This window comes from Ostrinia furnacalis, unplaced genomic scaffold (assembly GCF_004193835.3).
Source record: "Ostrinia furnacalis isolate ACB-3 unplaced genomic scaffold, ASM419383v2 OfSCF0373, whole genome shotgun sequence".
In the NCBI taxonomy this organism is placed as follows: domain Eukaryota; kingdom Metazoa; phylum Arthropoda; class Insecta; order Lepidoptera; family Crambidae; genus Ostrinia; species Ostrinia furnacalis.
In genome coordinates, this window is record NW_021130612.1 from 207,470 (window position 1) to 229,552 (window position 22,083).

General features: G+C 44.6%; 1 protein-coding gene across 3 annotated transcripts; it reads left to right on the top strand.

Moving 5' to 3' along the window:
* Positions 1 to 126: 126 nt before the first annotated feature.
* Positions 127 to 20,917, top strand: Acsf2 (Acyl-CoA synthetase family member 2). Of its 3 annotated transcripts, none has more exons than XM_028316448.1 (14): positions 127 to 248; positions 735 to 918; positions 7,092 to 7,220; positions 8,137 to 8,357; positions 8,775 to 8,893; positions 9,948 to 10,054; positions 10,686 to 10,736; positions 10,782 to 10,858; positions 11,533 to 11,584; positions 12,213 to 12,326; positions 13,423 to 13,536; positions 15,169 to 15,311; positions 19,104 to 19,245; positions 20,593 to 20,917. In XM_028316448.1, exons 1-14 carry the CDS (start codon positions 190 to 192, stop codon positions 20,818 to 20,820), a joined length of 1,740 nt encoding a protein of 579 aa, XP_028172249.1. In that variant the 5' UTR covers positions 127 to 189; the 3' UTR covers positions 20,821 to 20,917. The 3 variants fall into 3 exon arrangements, with proteins under 3 accessions (XP_028172249.1, XP_028172239.1, XP_028172258.1); XM_028316438.1 differs by having other exon boundaries at positions 10,686 to 10,715; positions 10,761 to 10,858; XM_028316457.1 differs by having other exon boundaries at positions 10,686 to 10,692; positions 10,738 to 10,858.
* The last annotated feature ends 1,166 nt before the right edge of the window (positions 20,918 to 22,083 follow it).

Here is a 22,083-nt window from a genome sequence, read left to right on the forward strand (position 1 = left end):
GCTGAAACGAACGAACGAACAAAACCACTTTGTCATAACAAAATTCTCTCACTTATCTTTCTCTAGGCTATTTTGTTGTCACTACAGATAGCTGTGTGTTTGTGTGATAATGTTTACAACCGGTTATCAGTCGAGTGCCCGCCAGTCGGCCTCGCGCATCGGTCGTGCGCGCACGCGTACGGCAGCACAATGTTGAGGAAAAGCGTGCTTCTTGTGACGAAAAACATCAACAAATCTAGTAATTTGAGGTTAATATTGTAAAAAATCACCTGGAATTAAAGTGCAAATATGAATTTGAATGGGTATTATTTTGTTTCGGGTGCTTAATTACTTAATTAAAAACATTCGATTCTATTCATATGTTTTACACCTAGAGAAGTGCGTTACTGTATGTGTTTTCCATATAATTACCGGTGTACTTATGTATGTCATGTATTTACCTTGCCCTCCGAAGCAAGGAATCAACTGTCTTTGTTATAGTTCAGTCCAATAACTCTCTAACTTCCTCACCACTCCATGTTTCCCACTAGGGTTTAATCTTAAATTAGGGTAAATATGAGAGAGAGAGAGTTAAATATGAGATAAATTGTGTTACTTATTTAGTGATTACTTAGTGGTTATTGAGATAGGTAGTTATCAATAAGGATTATAAAACTACGATCGTATTTTTGGGCAGCCGTTTGTCCTCCTCTCATTTGGTGTTCCTTAATCCCTTCCTAATTAATCTCTTCCAGATGGTTGAGCCTGATCCAGGCGTCTCCCACCGAGAGCTACATGAAGCACATCGGCAGCGAGCCCCTACAGCAAGCTACCATCAGTCAGGCGTTCCTGGAGACCGTCAACAAGCACCCTACGCGGCTGGCGCTCCGCTCTGTGCACGAAGGCGCCGCCCTCACCTATGAGCAACTGCTCAAGCAGGTAAGGAGCTGGAGTCAACAACTTAATGCATCGGTACTTTTAAGACACCCCGCAGACAAGACTTAGTCGGGCTATAGTTGGATCAGGCTGTTAATCAGTATGAACACTGAACAGCATTGAAATGCGCTCATAACACCGATTTGGTATCATATCATAGGTCCGATTCTTTAGACAAATTCTAAGATGACAGTGGTAGGGCAAGCTACATATGTATATTTAAAGTCTGTTGTCTGTAGAATGCCAAAAATATCCCTACACATAGGTAGCTTTCCTTATGACATTCAAAAGTGATGGAAATCGTTTTTACTCCAAGTTTGTTGTACACTTTGCCCCGTCACCGTGAAGTTGTGTTTACGAGTGATTATGCCCTGTATGTAGCTGTGGATGTATGGATATTGATATTAACGACGATCTCATACAAATTGGCACAGATAAAATATTGTATTGTTCCGTAATAATTATTTATTTGCATAGAATATGCAATTATAATGGGTGTTAAAGTAATAGATGTAAATAACAAATCATGAATACCACCTTATCGTTAATTAAAACAAATGGATGTCCATAAGTCCAATAAATTATATGCACTTTTAGAATATGAAAATAAAGGTCGAAGAACCTTTAATATAGTTACGGGAAAATATATGTCGGTAGAGACGTAAAAATCGTAGTATCTTCGTAGCATTCAATTTACTCATACTTATATGTGGCACACCAACACAATAAACAAGGGAGCTTTGAACAATACAGGGTATTGTCACGAATATCATTGATCGAGAAAGTTTCAGTTTAGAAGTCTGTAATTTTCCACTAGGAGATAATCTGCTAAGACCTATGATCACCAACAAATGGCAATGCCAGATTTTGTATGGAAGGTGGCGTCTTTTTTTTTTCGCGCGGCCATCGACCAAACCTTGTTTTTTGATTACAAAATATGTAGTGTAATAAACCAAACTTACTAAAACATGTATACCTCTTAACTCAGTCTGAACTGAGTTACGAGTATTAGAAGTTTGATGATTTTCATACTAGATTTGCTTTTTTCGCGCAAGTTTTGTAAGAAATTGCAACAAAATATTGCGCTATTTTTTTATTGCGCTGATTCTGCTCCACACTGATGTNGATCTTATAGCTTAGCTTAGCAGAAAGCACATCAGACTATACATTTTCGTTGCAAAGCCGCCCCTCATCGCAACTACGTAAGATACCACAGTGTTTATGTTGACGTGCTGTCGACTGTACATAGGTAGGTAACATAAATACAAGAGCTTAAGAAATAGACATAAAATCAGCTTTGTTAACACTATAAGGCGTAGGTAGTTCAGAAGTGACGGAAATCGTTTTCAGTTTGTTGTACACTTGGCCCCGTCACCGTGACGCTGGCTGTATTTACGAGCGAGCCGTGGATATACAGTGTGAGTCACGTTAAAGTGTACATATGAAAATAGACGAAACTAGACCTATTTTTATCAACAAAAAAAAAAAAAAAAAAGAGGTCAAAATTTTTTTGAGATTTTTTTTTCATTTTTTATAGAATTTTTTTTCTTCCAATTACTTATTGTGAAGAAAACGTAATAACTTTTAAACTAAGCGGTATATCCTGATGAAATAAAAACAGTTATAATGCTAAATAAAAGGCAATACTAAAAAAATACATAAAATACACAAAAAAAGCCAACAAATAATAAAAAATGATACTTTTCGAAAAAAATCTGCTTTAAAATTCGTGTTTTTTTGGTTATTTGATAAATTTCTCCAAAAATGCCCCTATAACCGGTAGTTTTTATTACTTTTTATTATTCTCTATCGTATTATCTTTGTAAAACCAAAAATCGCATGTCTCTATCCCTATCATAACATTTGCTATTTGACGTCGCACGCTGCGTTTTCCGGTACGCGGCTTCCATTCCAGAACCTTTCTGCCCCATCGGCCGTCAGTTCTGCGTACTATTTGCCCTGCCCATTGCCACTTCAGCTTGCTAATCCGTCGGGCTATGTCAGCGACTTTGGTTCGTGTACGGATCTCCTCATTTCTGATTCGATCACGCAAAGAAACCTATTATTATTACCCGTGATTATTACAGGCGGATGCATTAGCGTGTGCGCTGCGTATGCAGGGCTTGCAGCGGGGTGACCGTCTGGGCGTGTGGGCGCACAACTGCGCCGCCTGCGTCGTGGCCATCATGGCAGCCGCGCGCGCCGGTCTCATAGCTGTGAGTACCCTTTCAGAACCCCTCGTTCGTTTCAGCCGAAAGACGTCCACTGCTGGACAAAGGCCTCCCCCAAGGATTTCCACAAAGTCCGATCCTGCGCCGCTCGCATCCAGGCACCTCCCGCGACCTTCACCAGATCGTCGGTCCACCTAGTGGGAGGCCTGCCCACGCTACGTCCTTCGGCTCGTGGTCGCCACTCAAGAACTTTTCTGCCCCAGCGGCCATCAGCTCTCCGAGCTATGTCGTCGCCCACTGCCACTTGATTTTAGCGATTCTGCGGCTATGTCAGTCACTCTGGTTCTCCTACTCAGAACCCCTCACCTCCCAAATATAGGTCCTACCGTGTAGAGTGGAATGACCAGGTCCAGTCAGGAATTTCCATGGAACTTCTATTTCCACATTTTTCATGTATCTTTACATGGGGCGCTGGCTTAGCTTGCACGTCTCCAGTGCTGTGTAAGCGGCTTTATAATCATTATTTGTATCTTACTATCATAGGCTAAGTGAAAATTGTTACTAACACGATTATGGACCCCGGTCTGACAATATTTTTTTTCAATTTCAATTTACACCGATGTTTTTGCTCAATCATATTTCTAGGAGACTCTGACGCTATCTAAATACCTAACATTTCCAGGTATTAATCAATCCCGCGTACGAAAAATCCGAGTTAAGCTACTGCCTAAAGAAGGTGGGTGTGAAGAGCCTCGTGGTAAGCGAGCAGCTTCCCAACCGGCGGTACCACACCACCCTGAACCAACTCATCCCGCTGCTGCAGAACTCCAAGCCTGGTCGCCTGTCTTCAAACGAATTCCCCGAGCTCGTCTCCGTCATAGCAGCGGGGAAAGAGAAGTTGGAGTAAGTGGATGGAAATACTTTACACTGCTGGATTTTGTACAGACTTTTTTAATGTTTTACCTCGTTTACTGCGTTTAGGAAAATCTTATAGGAAGTCTTGCATTCACGTTTGCGTGTCGGATATGTTATTATACTTATTATTCTTACAAGATTAATTTATTGTATTTGCTGTACCTACATAATTCTCCCTCAATTAATACTATGCTTTTCCATTTCAATCGCCGTTTATCTGTAGATTACATCATAAAATCAATGCTAGTGTTTTCATTTCATCTCAGTTAAAAGAAAACACTTTTTCCTTTTTTGACGCGATTATTTAACAGGCGAACTTTGGTTTCAAATTAAATTTTCCAGAGTTTTAGTATTCGAACCTAGTGATATAAAAATAAGTATTCAGTTTTATGAATGTAGTTATTAATATTATATTCCAGTGGGGCTTTTAACTTCGAGTCGCTTGTGGAAGAGTACGCGAACCAAGATGCGTCCAAATACGCGAGCGAGGTCAAACCTGAAGACGGCTCCATAATTCATTTCACATCGGGAACCACAGGTAGGTGAACATTTAGGCTGAGTTGCACCACCTTATTTTAACCGTAATAATAACAATAACCGGTTCTTTTTGTATGGAGTTTGACAGATTTTTGACGTTTCTCAAAGTTAAAGTAAGATGGTGCAACTCAGCCTTAGAGTTGCGAGAGTAACTCAATCTTGTCCAGGAAAAAGAGTGTTTCAGATCTGCTAAGATATTTCGATCGTTTCTGTATCTGATATCTGTCTATTGACTTATTGAAGGTCACCTCGGCAAAGGGCAAAGTACACAATTTAAATAAATACAAACCCTATCTGATAAGAAATACGTATCTGATAATTTTAGTATACCCATAACACAAGCATTAAGTTGCTTACTTTGGGGCTAGCTGGCGCTGTGTGAAATTGTCCAAAGAAATTGTCCAAAGATTAGTTTACGAAAATTACCTATAAAATTTGTTTTCCTTTTGATAAAGCGATCTTTGGGGCCAACAAATTCTTTAAAGGAGATCGCGGTAGATAACGGTGCATTAAGTTTAGAGCGTTATATTATGACTGACTGATTCAGTTGCATGCTTAATAATTATTAAAATTACTTATCTGTCCAGCAGTGCATTGATGATGCAAGCTATTATTGGGACAAGTATAAGTATCTACAAATTGCCTACAATACCCGGCGATACATATTGCACATCGATCTTTAGAAAGAGACAATCTGCTAATTTCGGTTTCGTAGAGCGTTATCACTGTCGTACTTGAACAACGACTGACAATGACGTTTTGTCAAAGTGTAAACAAACTTTATTTTAAATGTGTGCAATTGATTTTGTGAATTAAATTGCTAAAAACTTTTTATAGTCGTGAAAGAAAAGTGGTTCACAATGTGTTAAAATATTTGTCGAAGAGAAATACTAAGAGTTCGGACAATATATTCATTGATTAATGTTTTGTCAATGACGTTTTGTCAATCGTATACATATGTAGTGTGCGACAGAGATAACGCTCTACAAGCCGAAATTAACCGATTCTCTTTCCAAAGGTCGATGTGCAATATTTATTGCCGGGTACTGTACATGCCTATCAATAAAGAATATTATGTGGAGTAGTGTAAATCCTCTGTCAATCCGGTATGTAGGCATAAAAAGCTACTTTTTTCTTCCCAGGCAACCCCAAAGCGGGGCTGGACTCGCAGCGGGGCGTGGTCAACAACACGTACTTCGTGGGCAAGCGGCTCGGCTACCACGACGGCCATCAGGACATCTGCGTGCAGGTGAATCTATATCTACAGGATGGAAACGATAAGTGATCTCATTCGATTATTTCTAAACTATACAAGATATCGAAAAACAGGTTACTGATCCTGAAAGTGCTTCACGAGCTCTAACCAACGGTACCAATATTAGGTTACGGAATTAACTGGATCTNGAAAAATTTTAGTTCATCTTTTCATTAAATGATAGGTGTCTATGACAGACAGCTACACATCACTATCGGTCGATCTCATTCGGTCTGCGTGCGCGTTCACTCTTCCATTCACTGTATCCCCCTCTCGCCTATAGTTCCAAAATACTGTGTCCTATCCATGACATTGACAGTGGGGCGCCACCGTCAATACCGGATCGCTGGTTCCGATTTTTGCCATGTTGGAAACCATCTAATTGAACGATGGTAGCGCAACTCCAATTTCAATGTAATGTAATTGTCTAAAGTACAATAAATTCTCTAAACTAAATAATGTATTTCTTTAATTAGTTCTGCGTGAACAATAGGTACAATGAAGTTTTAAGTGTAAAAAATCAAAAATAAAAGTAGTTGCCCTCTCACGGATAGGGAGACCTAGTAGTAGTAGCGTTAAAAGCAGTGAAGGCGAGAACCCAAAGAATCCCATGCTATAAAACTGTTTNAGGCCAGGAAATCTTTAACGTTTTACATAAATATATTGACTTGGCCATCGCATGAAAACACGTGTAAATTAAATTATTTAGTGCGATGGCCAAGTCAATAATTTATGTAAAACGTTAAAGATTTCCTGGCCTGGACTTGGTATTACATGGATCACACAACTTTTTACCGTAGAACAACTGAGTTGCGAGACTTGGTTTTTTTGACAAGTATTGTTTTTGATGGGATTAGTACTTACAAATCGTCAAATGCTCTTAAGGAGTCTATACATGTCTCATTATTTTTTGCCCTACCAGCGCTTCGAGACAAACTTTCAGCAAGTGCTGAGAAGAAGCGCCGCAACAAAGTCACCACTGTCTGCCGGTTTCTCTGTTTATCTGGTGGAAACGTTGCCTAATAATGGTTGATATTATTAAAGGCCGGTAGATCTATTCTCATAAATAAAACACTGGATACTTAACTTTCACATTATATTGCCTTATTACAAATTCAATTCATTACTTAGCAAAAGCGCGCGGAGTCGTCTCCGCGCGTCCCTCCATTCTGACGTTTGATTCTCGTGTGACATTGACATTATGTCAATGTCACTATGACAGCAGCTCATTGGCTATAACGATACCGCTATTTTAACGTTTTAGATTTTACACAATTAACAATATGTACCTATTACAGGCGGATGCATTAGCGTGTGCGCTGCGTGCGCAGGGTCTGCAGCGCGGTGACCGGCTGGGCGTGTGGGCGCACAACTGCGCCGCCTGTGTCGTGGCCATCTTGGCAGCCGCGCGCGCCGGTCTCATCGCTGTGAGTACCCTTTCAGAACCCCTCGTTCGTTTCAGCCGAAAGACGTCCACTGCTGGACAAAGGCCTCCCCCAAGGATTTCCACAAAGTCCGGTCCTGCGCCGCTCGCATACAGGCACCTCCCGCGACCTTCACCAGATCGTCGGTCCACCTAGTGGGAGGCCTGCCCACGCTACGTCCTTCGGCTCGTGGTCGCCACTCAAGAACTTTTCTGCCCCAGCGGCCATCAGCTCTCCGAGCTATGTGCCCCGCCCACTGCCACTTGATTTTAGCGATTCTGCGGCTATGTCAGTCACTCTGGTTCTCCTACTCAGAACCCCTCACCTCCCAAATATAGGTCCTACCGTGTAGAGTGGAATGACCACGGAGGATTTATCTTGGTTGTTGACACCCCAACCCCCATAATAGGTCCCACAGTGTAGAGACGATGACAGCGGAGGACGTCTTGGTTGTGTCCAACAGCTAAGACGATGAAAAGGTGCTTATGAGTGACTTGAAGGCTGTACATCTGATTGTATGCTAATGGAGATTTAGCCTAACTCTTCACGTTAGCTGAGTGGGTTGGGAGAGGCTTAATGTTCACTTCTTTCTCCCTTAGTGGCCTCATAAGGCATTCACGGGACGAGTCGTCTTTCGCTCTGTCAGGAATTTCCATGTAACTTAAATTTCCAAATTTTTCATGTATCTTTACATGGGGCGCTGGCTTAGCTTGCACGTCTCCAGTGCTATGTAAGCGGCTTTATAATTATTATTTGTATCTTACTATCATAGGCTAAGTGAAAATTGTTACTAACACGATTATGGACCCCGGTCTGACAATTTTTTTTCAATTTCAATTTCAATTTACACCGATGTTTTTGCTAAATCAATCATATTTCTAGGACACTCTGACGCTACCTAAATACCTAATATTTCCAGGCATTAATCAATCCCGCATACGAAAAATCAGAGTTAAGCTACTGCCTAAAGAAGGTGGGTGTGAAGAGCCTCGTGGTAAGCGAGCAGCTGCCCAACCGGCGCTACCACACCACCCTGAACCAGCTCATCCCGCAGCTGCAGAACTCCAAGCCTGGTCGCCTGTCTTCAGACGAATTCCCCGACCTCATCTCCGTCATAGCTGCGGGGAAAGAGAAGTTTGAGTAAGTGGATAGAAATACTTTACACTGCTAGACTTTATAGGACTTTATTTATTGTTTTACCTCGTTTATTGCGTTTAGGAAAATGTTATAGAAAATCTTGCATTCATGTTTGCGTGTCGGAATATGTTATTATTCTTACAAGATAATTGCATTTGCTGTACCTACATAATTCTCCCTCATTAATACGATGCTTTTCCATTTCAATCGCCGTTTATCTGAAGATTACATCATAAAACCAATGCTAGTGTTTTCATTTCTTCTCAGTTAAAAGGAAAAACTTTTTTCTTTTGTGACGCGATTATTTAACAGGCGAACTTTGGTTTCAAATTAAATTTTCCAGAGTTTTAGTATTCGAACCTAGTAATATAACAATAAGTATTCAGTTTTATGAATGTAGTTATTAATATTATAATCCAGTGGGGCGTTCAACTTCGAGTCGCTGGTGGAAGAATACGCGAACCAAGATGCGTCCAAATACGCGAGCGAGGTCAAACCTGAAGACGGCTCCATAATTCATTTCACATCGGGAACCACAGGTAGGTGAACATTTAGGCTGAGTTGCACCACCTTATTTTAACCGTAATAATAACAATAACCGGTTCTTTTTGTATGGAGTTTGACAGATTTTGTAACGTTTCTCAAAGTTAAAGTAAGGTGGTGCAACTCAGCCTTAGAGTTGCGAGAGTAACTCAATCTTGTCCAGGGAGAAGAGTGTTTCAGATCTGCTAAGATTTTTTAATCGTTTCTGTATCGGATATCTGTCTATTGACTGATTGAAGGTCACCTCGGCAAAGAGCAAAGGGCAAAGTACACAATTTAAATAAATACAAACCTTATCTGATAAGAAATACGTATCTGATAATTTTAGTTTACGAAAACTACCTATTTGCTTTCCTTCTGATAAGACGATAATTGGGGACAACAAATTCTTTAAAGGAGATCGCGGTAGATAACGGTGCATTTAAGTTTAGAGCGTTATATTATGACTGACTGATTCAGTTGCATGCTTAATAATTATTAAAATTACTTATCAGTCCAGCAGTGCATTGATGATGCAAGCTATTATTGGGACAAGTATAAGTATCTAAAAATTGCCTACAATACCCGGCGATACATATTGCACATCGATCTTTAGAAAGAGACAATCTGCTAATCTCGGTTTCGTAGAGCGTTATCACTGTCGCACTTGAACAACGACTGACAATGACGTTTTGTCAAAGTGTAAACAAACTTTATTTTAAATGTGTGCAATTGATTTTGTGAATTAAATTGCTAAAAACTTTTTATAGTCGTGAAAGAAAAGTGGTTCACAATGTGTTAAAATATTTGTCGAAGAGAAATACTAAGAGTTCGGACAATATTTTCATTGATTAATGTTTTGTCAATGACGTTTTGTCAATCGTATATGTAGTGTGCGACAGAGATAACGCTCTACAAGCCGAAATTAACCGATTCTCTTTCCAAAGGTCGATGTGCAATATTTATTGCCGGGTACTGTACATGCCTATCAATAAAGAATATTATGTGGAGTAGTGTAAAGCCTCTGTCAATCCGGTATGTAGGCATAAAAAGCTACTTTTTTCTTCCCAGGCAACCCCAAAGCGGGGCTGGACTCGCAGCGGGGCGTGGTCAATAACACTTACTTCGTGGGCAAGCGGCTCGGCTACCACGACGGCCATCAGGACATCTGCGTGCAGGTGAATCTATATCTATTCTATCTATACTAATATTATAAATGCGAAAGTAACTCTGTCTGTCTGTCTCTCTTTCACGCCTAAACCACTGAACCGATTTTGATAAAAATTTTCATATAGATAGTTTGTGTCCCGGGAAAGGATATAGGATAGTTTTTATCCCGGTTTTTGAAACGGACGCGCGCGATAAAATTTTTCTGTGACAGACAAAATTCCACGCGGGCGAAGTCGCAGGCGGAAAGCTAGTGACTAAATAAGTAACTGTTGTGTCATTCACTAAAACTGTCTTTAATTGTGTCTGCTAGTTGACTTTAAATCTTATTTGATTTAAATTTCGTTTTATGGCAAATTATAATATCTATGCGACCCATTTATTCTAGCTTTATTTTAGTATTTATTTGATATTAATAATGAAAGAGTATGATTGTTTGAGGGTTCTTTAACTGTCTCTGGTAAATTAAACCCTCTCTAGGGTTTGTCTCCGGTATTGTAGACAAAATCTATACTCAATATTATAAAGTTGAAGATTTGTTTGGTTGAACGCGCTAATCTCAGGAAATTTTTGTGTTTGGTAGCCCATTTATAAACTATTTTTGTGTTGATAATGATTAAAAGAACATTGTTGCGTGCGCAGGCGCCCATTTTCCACGCGCTGGGCTCGGTCGTCACGCTGCTGGGCGGCTGGNTTTTCCACGCGCTGGGCTCGGTGGTCACGCTGCTGGGCGGCTGGCGGCACGGCGCCACGCTCACGCTGCCAGCGCCGCTGTACGACGCGCGCGCCGCGCTTCAAGCGCTGCACGACCACCAGTGAGTCAATAAATATGTCCAGGCGGCCATCTTCCACGCGCTGGGCTCGGTGATCACGCTTCAAGCGCTGCACGACCACCAGTGAGTCAATAAATATGTCCAGGCGGCCATCTTCCACGCGCTGGGCTCGGTGATCACGCTTCAAGCGCTGCACGACCACCTGTGAGTCAATAAATATGTCCAGGCGGCCATCTTCCACGCGCTGGGCTCGGTGATCACGCTTCAAGCGCTGCACGACCACCAGTGAGTCAATAAATATGCTCAGGCGTCATCTTCCACGCGCTGGGCTCGGTCGTCACGCTGCTGGGCGGCTGGCGGCACGGCGCCACGCTCACGCTGCCAGCGCCGCTGTACGACGCGCGCGCCGCGCTTCAAGCGCTTCACGACCACCAGTGAGTCGTCATCATCCATCAACCATTTTAGCACCGCCTACTCAATATCTCTGTTTTTCTCAAGGTCAGCTGGTAGAGAATGACTTATGGCATTAAGCTTGCCTTCCATTTCCGTTTTTGCTCTTGCTCTCATCAAATGGTGATTCTTTGCGATAGAACGAAACGACATGACCCGCAATGGGTAGTTAACACTGTTGCCAATAGTACTTCTATACTTCTGTATGACTTTTAACAATAAAATTAACGAGTAATACTCATGTATATGTATTATTATCTTTTCAGGTGTTCAATTATTACTGGAACGCCAACGATGTTTGTGGACATGCTATCTCAGGTACTTACATAAATGATGTTGAATTTTTTACAAACTTATAATCCCTTCAGCCACATTCCTATCGTCACACAGAATTAGGTAATTTAATTTCTTCGTAGGTACATTCCCCGAAGTTCGTCGTCGTCGTCGTCGTTTCAGCCGAAAAACGTCCACTGCTGGACTAAGGCCTCCCCCAAGGATTTCCATGAAGACCGATCCTACGCCGCTCGCATCCAGGCACCTCCCGCGACCTTCACCAGATCGTCGGTCCACCTAGTGGGATGCCTACCCACGCTACGTCTTCCGGCTCGTGGTCGCCACTCAAGAACTTTCCTGCCCCAGCGGCCATCAGCTCTACGAGCTATGTGCCCCGCCCACTGCCACTTGATTTTAGCGATTCTGCGGACCATGTCAGTCACTCTGATTCTCCTACGGATCTCCTCATTTCTGATTCGATCACGCAGGGAAACTCCGAGCATAGCACCTTAGCATAGAGCATAGAACCTTGGGGGAGGCCTTTGTCCAGCAGTGGACGTCTTTCGGCTGAAACGAACGAACGAACGAAACCGTTTTATATCATGAAATAAATAAATTATTTAAATTAAATTAAAAATAAATAAATAAATAAGTTCTCCGAATGGTTCCCCAGATGCGCGGCTCGTCGCTCAAGCCGCGCTTGCGCCGAGCGCTAGCAGCCGGCGCGCCGCTCAGCCCGCAGCTCGTGCGAGACATCCACAACCTTCTACACGTGGATTCCGTCAAGGTAGTCTTCCTGAACACCTAGATGCCAGCCCAGGACCGGTTGTGCAAATCCTGTGACCAGCAGTAGACGGAACACAATTTGTTGTCGCAAAATCGCCCCTTTTACAAGTAAATAAGATGCTACAGTATTCAGCTTGATGTGCCACCGCATTTACACTTTTATAACCATGTTTATTTACAATGGTCGGTGATAGCTATGCGTAATAGTCTCTAAGACAACTCTCAGTTCGATGGTTCGACATAAGGTCGCCTCTGGGCTTAATAAACTCTGTTAAGCGCCACCCGGTAACTTTGTTGGCGTTCCGCTATTTTTCATAGTTGTCCAATACTGAAGTATCCCAAATATGACAGTGACAAGAGGCAGCTACTACATATTATTATAATAGATTGTCAGTTCCGATGTTTGCCACGTTAGAAAACACTGAAGTGACCCACATATTTATGACGTTTACATTAAGAACTTTCACCACAGAATAATAATAAGTACTACGTACAGAAGTTTTACTTCGCGAAGGTATTTAAAAAAATGTATGCTCAATGTCATTAACAATATGGTGTAATTTAGCCTGTCTCAAGAGTCAAGCACCATTTTGTTGACAAACGTCAGTGATCGGTCATCGGCTGACTTCGGTAAAATTATGTGACATGAGGTGTGGAAAACCTTGGGGAAGGCCTTTGTCCAGCAGTGGACGTCATTTGGCTGAAAAAAAGAAGAGGTGCCAAACTGCGGAAAATGGCGGAGGAAATACATGATTTAGCATGAATTATCATGAATAATATTAACTACTTATTTACCTCTCAGTGTCTTGAGGCAACTTAAAAAAGTACATTTTGTGTTTTTATTATAATTTAGGCAGTTAAATACGGCACATTTCTTTATTTTCTTCCGTCATACACAAGAATACGCGTGCGTGAGTCAATGTTCGCTCGTATGTGAGGCCTTGTCGAATAGTATCCTGTAGGTGGGCCATCGTGAGTGTTTTGTTTTCGATGTAAACTCGCGGAGATGAACAGGCCTGCTTTCACTATCGTTGGACTTTGAAGACAGTGTTTTGCCATATATCAGACGTATTGAACTGTTCAGTCAATGCTTGCAGACACTGTACGGGCTGACGGAGGCGACAGCGGGGCTGTTCCAGTCGCTACCAGAAGACGGCGTGGACGTGGTGGCAGACACCGTTGGCTTCCTGCACGACCACCTCGAGGTCAAGGTAAGTAGACTATCATCAGGGCGTTAGGCTCCACAGCAGGAGGACATCATCATCATCTCAGCCATAGGACGTCCACTGCTAAACATAGGCCTGCCCCAATACTTTCCATGTTGCCCAGTTAGTAGCGGCCTGTTTCGAGCGCCTTCCTGCTACCTTTATGATATCGTCGGTCCACCTTGTGAGTGGACGCTGCATTTTCCGGTACGTGGTCTCCATTCCAGAACCTTGCTGTCCCATCGGCCGTCAGTTCTACGTACTATGTGCCCTGCCCATTACCACTTCAGCTTGCTAGTCCGTTGGGCTATGTCAGCGACTTTATTTCGTTTACGGATTTCCTCATTTCTGATTCGATCTCGTAAAGAAACGCCGAGCATAGCCCTCTCCATAGCTCCATAAATCTATCAGAGGCAAATTGAGAATTTGGCCTACATTCCTCACGCTGCCCATACGGGTTTGGGAAACCTGCAACTACAACATTCACGGGAAAAGTCGAGGTGGTGTTATTCTCCTATTCTAGGTGCTTGATTTTCGTCGTAGCACTAAAACGCACAGAAGGCTGACCATTCNATTTAGCATGAATTATCATGAATAATATTAACTACTTATTTACCTCTCAGTGTCTTGAGGCAACTTAAAAAAGTACATTTTGTGTTTTTATTATAATTTAGGCAGTTAAATACGGCACATTTCTTTATTTTCTTCCGTCATACACAAGAATACGCGTGCGTGAGTCAATGTTCGCTCGTATGTGAGGCCTTGTCGAATAGTATCCTGTAGGTGGGCCATCGTGAGTGTTTTGTTTTCGATGTAAACTCGCGGAGATGAACAGGCCTGCTTTCACTATCGTTGGACTTTGAAGACAGTGTTTTGCCATATATCAGACGTATTGAACTGTTCAGTCAATGCTTGCAGACACTGTACGGGCTGACGGAGGCGACAGCGGGGCTGTTCCAGTCGCTACCAGAAGACGGCGTGGACGTGGTGGCAGACACCGTTGGCTTCCTGCACGACCACCTCGAGGTCAAGGTAAGTAGACTATCATCAGGGCGTTAGGCTCCACAGCAGGAGGACATCATCATCATCTCAGCCATAGGACGTCCACTGCTAAACATAGGCCTGCCCCAATACTTTCCATGTTGCCCAGTTAGTAGCGGCCTGTTTCGAGCGCCTTCCTGCTACCTTTATGATATCGTCGGTCCACCTTGTGAGTGGACGCTGCATTTTCCGGTACGTGGTCTCCATTCCAGAACCTTGCTGTCCCATCGGCCGTCAGTTCTACGTACTATGTGCCCTGCCCATTACCACTTCAGCTTGCTAGTCCGTTGGGCTATGTCAGCGACTTTATTTCGTTTACGGATTTCCTCATTTCTGATTCGATCTCGTAAAGAAACGCCGAGCATAGCCCTCTCCATAGCTCCATAAATCTATCAGAGGCAAATTGAGAATTTGGCTTACATTCCTCACGCTGCCCATACGGGTTTGGGAAACCTGCAACTACAACATTCACGGGAAAAGTCGAGGTGGTGTTATTCTCCTATTCTAGGTGCTTGATTTTCGTCGTAGCACTAAAACGCACAGAAGGCTTATCATTCCAACAAGTTGACATTACCAAGGTTCTATTGTATTTTTCAGGTAGTGGACCAGGAAGGCAAGACTGTTCCGTGGGGTTCCAGTGGTGAGCTGTTGCAGCGCGGCTACAGCACCATGCTGGGCTACTGGGCCGAGCCCGGGAAGACCAGCGAGGTGCTGGCTGACGACGGCTGGCTGAGCACCGGGTGAGTCATACACACTCCCAGGTGGTGCACCAGGAAGGAGACAGTCCCCTGGGGCGCCAGCGGCGAGCTGCTGCAGCGCGGCTACAGCACCATGCTGGGCTACTGGGCCGAGCCCGGGAAGACCAGCGAGGTGCTGGCTGACGACGGCTGGCTGAGCACCGGGTGAGTCATACACACTCCCAGGTGGTGCACCAGGAAGGAGACAGTCCCCTGGGGCGCCAGCGGCGAGCTGCTGCAGCGCGGCTACAGCACCATGCTGGGCTACTGGGCCGAGCCCGGGAAGACCAGCGAGGTGCTGGCTGACGACGGCTGGCTGAGCACCGGGTGAGTCATACACACTCCCAGGTGGTGCACCAGGAAGGAGACAGTCCCCTGGGGCGCCAGCGGCGAGCTGCTGCAGCGCGGCTACAGCACCATGCTGGGCTACTGGGCCGAGCCCGGGAAGACCAGCGAGGTGCTGGCTGACGACGGCTGGCTGAGCACCGGGTGAGTCATACACACTCCCAGGTGGTGCACCAGGAAGGAGACAGTCCCCTGGGGCGCCAGCGGCGAGCTGCTGCAGCGCGGCTACAGCACCATGCTGGGCTACTGGGCCGAGCCCGGGAAGACCAGCGAGGTGCTGGCTGACGACGGCTGGCTGAGCACCGGGTGAGTCATACACACTCCCAGGTGGTGCACCAGGAAGGAGACAGTCCCCTGGGGCGCCAGCGGCGAGCTGCTGCAGCGCGGCTACAGCACCATGCTGGGCTACTGGGCCGAGCCCGGGAAGACCAGCGAGGTGCTGGCTGACGACGGCTGGCTGAGCACCGGGTGAGTCATACACACTCCCAGGTGGTGCACCAGGAAGGAGACAGTCCCCTGGGGCGCCAGCGGCGAGCTGCTGCAGCGCGGCTACAGCACCATGCTGGGCTACTGGGCCGAGCCCGGGAAGACCAGCGAGGTGCTGGCTGACGACGGCTGGCTGAGCACCGGGTGAGTCATACACACTCCCAGGTGGTGCACCAGGAAGGAGACAGTCCCCTGGGGCGCCAGCGGCGAGCTGCTGCAGCGCGGCTACAGCACCATGCTGGGCTACTGGGCCGAGCCCGGGAAGACCAGCGAGGTGCTGGCTGACGACGGCTGGCTGAGCACCGGGTGAGTCATACACACTCCCAGGTGGTGCACCAGGAAGGAGACAGTCCCCTGGGGCGCCAGCGGCGAGCTGCTGCAGCGCGGCTACAGCACCATGCTGGGCTACTGGGCCGAGCCCGGGAAGACCAGCGAGGTGCTGGCTGACGACGGCTGGCTGAGCACCGGGTGAGTCATACACACTCCCAGGTGGTGCACCAGGAAGGAGACAGTCCCCTGGGGCGCCAGCGGCGAGCTGCTGCAGCGCGGCTACAGCACCATGCTGGGCTACTGGGCCGAGCCCGGGAAGACCAGCGAGGTGCTGGCTGACGACGGCTGGCTGAGCACCGGGTGAGACTACCACGCCTATATTTATTGTTGCATGTATTAATCATACCATCCTTGTAGTCATAATCACATCCGAAAAACCACAGCAATCGACAAGATATTCATCGTCACCATCAGGTCATTAAAGGCAGGAGCACGACCCTTTCTAATGTACATGATAAATGAAGGATTTGGCCTACATTTGTTGGTGAAAAGACTATTGACAAATTATCTCTGGTTGGAATAATTCATAATGTTTTATAATAGTGTACTGAACGATATCATACTCCTTGGCCACAAACATCAATCAGTTAATTGGAAGACAACTTCTCTATAAAACAATTATAATAAGATTATTAGCTGCTTTGAAAACAGTAAGTAGTCCCTTAATGGAGCTGGTGAAATTGTCCAGCTTATCTGCTATACTAAGCCTAGGCGCAGACCACCGAATTTTAGTTGGCCGATAGTTGGATCGGAATGTCAATCAGAATGGAGGTGTATGAAAGTGCGCACATTACACCGATTTGGTATAGACCGATTCTTCATACAAATTAGAATCGGGCCCGACTATCGGCCAACTAAAAATCGGTGGTCTGCTCAAAATGTATGGGAGGATGTCGCAGTGCAAGGGGCCGTTCAAGCATTACGTAAGCAGATTTCTTACCATTTTTTACCCCCCCGCCCCCCTTGTCATCAAAAGTAAGCAAAGCACTNCCCCCGCCCCCCTTGTCATCAAAAGTAAGCAAAGCACTTACCCCCTCCCCCTATGCTTACGTAAACATTTTAGTTATAAATGTTTTTTATATTGTCATTTTTAAAATAGGAAAATTCATGAAACTATTAGGTTTAACTGATACACATAGAGTAAGGGACAAAAAAATATAATCAGAAATAAAGAACATAACAAGCATAATTGCATCAATTATGCATCAACATAAACACAAATGATAACTATCAATGCTTACAATACTAGGCCAGTAGAATTAAACACAAAAATGAATTAAATCGGAAATAATTCCTACTAAAGATTTTAGTGCTTTAAGGCCTCAGCCTCGAACTTAGCGGGCAGCGGGGCGGCGGCGGCGGCGGCGGCGGCGGCGGCGGCGCGGGAGCGGCAGGATCTTATGCGTAAAATCAAATAGACCGGTTCTCGAAAACAGAGGCGCGGCAGCGGGCAACGAGCGGGCAGCGGCGCTTGAGCGGGCAACGAGCGGGCAGCGCACTCCTTCTTTTGCCCACAATAAATCGAGCGTTAGGAATTGAATCGAAATAAAATTAGTGGCGTCTAACCTTGGACCAGGCATATTGCTAAGCAATGCAATCGTACAGGAGGGTACAAGGAAGAGGGGCAGCCACATTAGGTAACACAGAGTCGTTCAGGAGAGTGCCAGGGAGAGGTGCAGCAACCGCAGTTAAGGAACGGCTGGGACAAACAAGGATAAGCGAATCCAACTCGTGATCCTTGACAGGGATACGCTGGTTAAGACGACCCTTTACAAGGCTTGGGAGCTTACGGGTGACGAGTTATTGGACGTGGAGAGGGATTTGCACGAGAACGGTTTGTTCAAAACATATGAATTTGGTCTTATTTGATGCAGGATTAAATGCCCTTCAACCGTCAGGAAGACCACTTTTCGATAGGGTAAGTCCTTTACGCGGTATAACCAGAAAACCGAAAAAGCGCCCCTTTCGGGGGCCCCCACCACTTAAGCACAACTCCGTCGAAGTCGAAAACCTAGGAGAGTCTTAATGGGCAACCAATGAAGCCATTAAAGCAATAAAATCTTTTGTAGGAAATATTTCCGATTTAAAATCTAATTCTACTGGACTATACGTTTAGTATCCAAACAAAACACGCGCGCGGGAGGTCGGCCTCGCGTATAATATTATGAGGACTACGACTCTCAAATTTCAATGGGCAGTGTCGGCATGAGAGTTAACTATTAGACAAGTGAATAGCGCACGGTAATTTCCCTATGTGCGGTAATTCCCCTAATCAGTTCTCAAAGCGAGTGCCTACGCATACCTATGTATTATTTGCGGGAATCCCCGAAAAAACGTAAATAATTAACGATGACGTAATCATCACCTAGACCCCCCTACCCCCCCATGTCATCCAAAATAAGCAAAACAGAGACCCCCCCACCCCCCCTTGGTGCTTACGTAATACTTGAACGGCCCCTAATNGTTACAGGCGGTCGAAAATGGCCTGAATTGCTTCGAGAAAAGGATGGTACGGCCGTGCTGCTTTTTTGCTCGACTTGGTGGGGGCACTGCCGTGCCCTCAGAAACAGAGTCCCCCCCCCCTTGGTGCTTACGTAATACTTGAACGGCCCCCAACTGTTGCTTGTGTTGCAGCGACAAGTTCGTGCTAAGGCCGGACGGGTACGCGCGAATCGTGGGCCGGCTGAAGGACATCGTGGTGCGCGGCGGAGAGAACATCGCGCCCAAGGAGATCGAGGACCTGCTCAACACGCACCCAGACATTGTCGAGAGCCAGGTACGGCCAGGCAGCATCTATATTGTAGTCCGGTCCGGGAGCACGTAGAATTTTGTCCAATGACCCCAAGCTACCCATCCTTATCGCTCGCGCGTAATTATATTGCTGTCGCGACTGTGCGACGCGCGCCCGCAGTGAGTGTGCGAGCGAAATAATTTTACGCGCGAGCGATAAGGATGGGTAGCTTGGGGTCATTGGACAAAATTCTACGTGCTCCCGGACCAGACTATAATCTATGCTAATATTATTATTATAAATGCGAAAGTAACTCTGTCTCTCTCGCCTAAACCACTTTTTGATGAAATTTGGCAGAGAGACAGTTTGAGACCCGGGAAAGAACATAGGATAGTTTTTATCCCGGTTTTTGAAACAGGGACGCGCGCAATAAAGTTTTTCTGTGACAGACAAAATTCTACGCGGGCGAAGTCGCGGGCGGAAAGCTAGTTAAAAATAAACCTTTCTTTACTATTCTCTAAGATGCAACCGGAGTAGTATTGCTGTGTCATAGCAGTGCCTCTTGCGCTTCGAGTATCCACGGAAGACCAGCGTCGTGGTGTTCCTTACGACACCTCGACATGATGCTGAGTGCATACCGTTTCGGTGACACGCACATTACCTACTCTATTTATTTTTAGTTTTGTTATCATTTTATTGATGTTGTTTTGTGTCGCTAAATAAAACATTTCATTTTCATATGCTTACACAGCAAAGCGAAGACTAGGAACTGCTCAACACGCAGCAGGATATTGTCGAAAGGCACTGATCAATTACGTCCTTAAAAAATAAAAACATTTCTAATCTGCAAGCTAGGTCGAAGCGAAGATTGAGGACATGTTTAATACGCACCAGGACATCGTCCAGAGCCTAAAGGCACTATCATTAAACATCATTATATACCTTCTATCTTATTTTCTATGACCTCAGGCCTCAGTTTAAATGAAAGCAAAGACTAGAGATAAAGAGTAAAGAGTGGTGATAGTAATCTCACCTCAGTGAAGAAGCGTTTGAGAAATCAAAACCGATGTCTTCCTTGCACACAATTCTCAAAAACAATACTTGACTTATACTACTCTATTCCACATATATTCCATATTTTTAACAGCTCACATTCCGCTCACATCTTGCTAGAAACCGTTTTCTAGGTCTAGACCATTACCATGATCATAACGACGAAAACCGTTTGTTTTGCGAGTAGCATAACTCGTTTTGTGTGGGTAAGTACACACATTCAAAACTCTCTTCTTTCATGCTCATTTAGAAATTAAGTAGGTAGCAAGCTTTGTAGCTTTCTGTAAGTAAATTAAGTATCAATAAAGTTCTCTGACCATATTAGAAAACGTTATCCAGGTGGTGGGCGTATCAGACGAGCGAGTAGGCGAGGAATTGTGCGCGGTTGTCCGCCTTCGTCCCGGGGCTTCCATTACGCTCGACGACGCGCGGCGCCACCTGGCGGGCAAACTGGCCCGCTTCAAGATGCCTCGAATACTCAAGACGGTGGACGACTTCCCTAAGACCACCTCCGGCAAGATTCAGAAGTTCAAGCTCAAGGACATGGTCGAGGCCGGCAAGATATGAGCTGTGATTTTGTGATTTACTTAGGTGTTTTAATTGCCTTCTTCTTTAGTCAAATGAAATACAGGCTGATGATTTTTTAAATGAATTATACACAATAGATTGCCTTTTATTGATAAATTATTTACTTTCTTACAATTATTGCCTATGTGGAGAATGATCCAACACAAAATATAATTGAACTTTATTTCGAACCTCCAAAAAGTAAGTAGGTGCATCTGAATTAGAGATGAAACGGATAGTTGTTTGGCCGGATACCGGATACCGGATATCCGGCCGGCTGCTAGGCCGGATAGCCGGATATCCGGCGGCCGGATAGTTGGCCCATTGTCTCGTTGCATGTCGTGACGAGTTTAGCGCTGCACAGGTGCTTCGAACGCGATCAGTGGGTCTATTAATAGACTAGACTAGTCACACTTTTCGAAATTCGAATCCGTCCGAATAGAATGTCAGATTATGCCACTTGTCTAGGGGGCAGATCAATTCGGGCCATTTCGGTTGCCATCGTGAGTGTGTGATTGAATAGCGAAAATTAAATTAGTTTACTTGCTGCGTAATCTGACTGAACTGCATCATGTCATCAGACCTTCAGTGAAAAAAAGATCGCCCATTTTATTTGACAATATTTCGACACTAACAGATATTTTTTACTATTTATGTATTCTCCATTAGAGTGAACTAGCGGCCGCCCACGACTTCGTACGCGTGGATCCCGTTTTACCCCCTTCATCTATCTTACGTGGTTTAGATTTTTTCATACAAATGTTTTTTCCCGCTAACTCCCGTTCCTGTGGGAACTTTGCAATATCCTGTTGTAACTAAGCTTTAAGTTTACTAAAGTACCTGCATGCCAAATTTCAAGCGTCTAACTTAAGCGGTTTAGATTTTTCATACAAAAGGATTTTCCCGATAATTCCCGTTCCTGTGGGAATTTCTAAGTATACTATAACCTACCCAAGAGTATGAAGAATAATTGTACCAAGTTTCGTTAAAATCCGTCGAGTAGTTTTTGTTTCTACACTCGCGAGCAAAACTATGGAATCACTTACATGAAGTTGTTTCCACGCAAACTTGTGTACTAATGAATTTGTTAGTAACAAAAAAAGTGGCACCATTTTAAAGATTAAACTTTTATCTTTAAATTGATACCAAATTCATTTAAATCACACCAGTATTTAAAAAGATATCCCGGCTGATGTGAAGAAGTAACGAAAAAGACATGTATGAACTGTTTGATACGTCGCGAGTTGCGGCCTATTTACCCCC

Excerpts from the sequence above, each read along its gene's own strand:
- Acsf2 (XM_028316448.1), top strand. The coding sequence starts at position 190 with ATGTTGAGGAAAAGCGTGCTTCTTGTGACGAAAAACATCAACAAATCT. Across the intron at positions 8,358-8,774 it reads GCGGGGAAAGAGAAGTTTGA|TGGGGCGTTCAACTTCGAGT; the intron begins GTAAGTGGATAG and ends ATTATAATCCAG. Across the intron at positions 15,312-19,103 it reads GACGGCTGGCTGAGCACCGG|CGACAAGTTCGTGCTAAGGC; the intron begins GTGAGTCATACA and ends CTTGTGTTGCAG.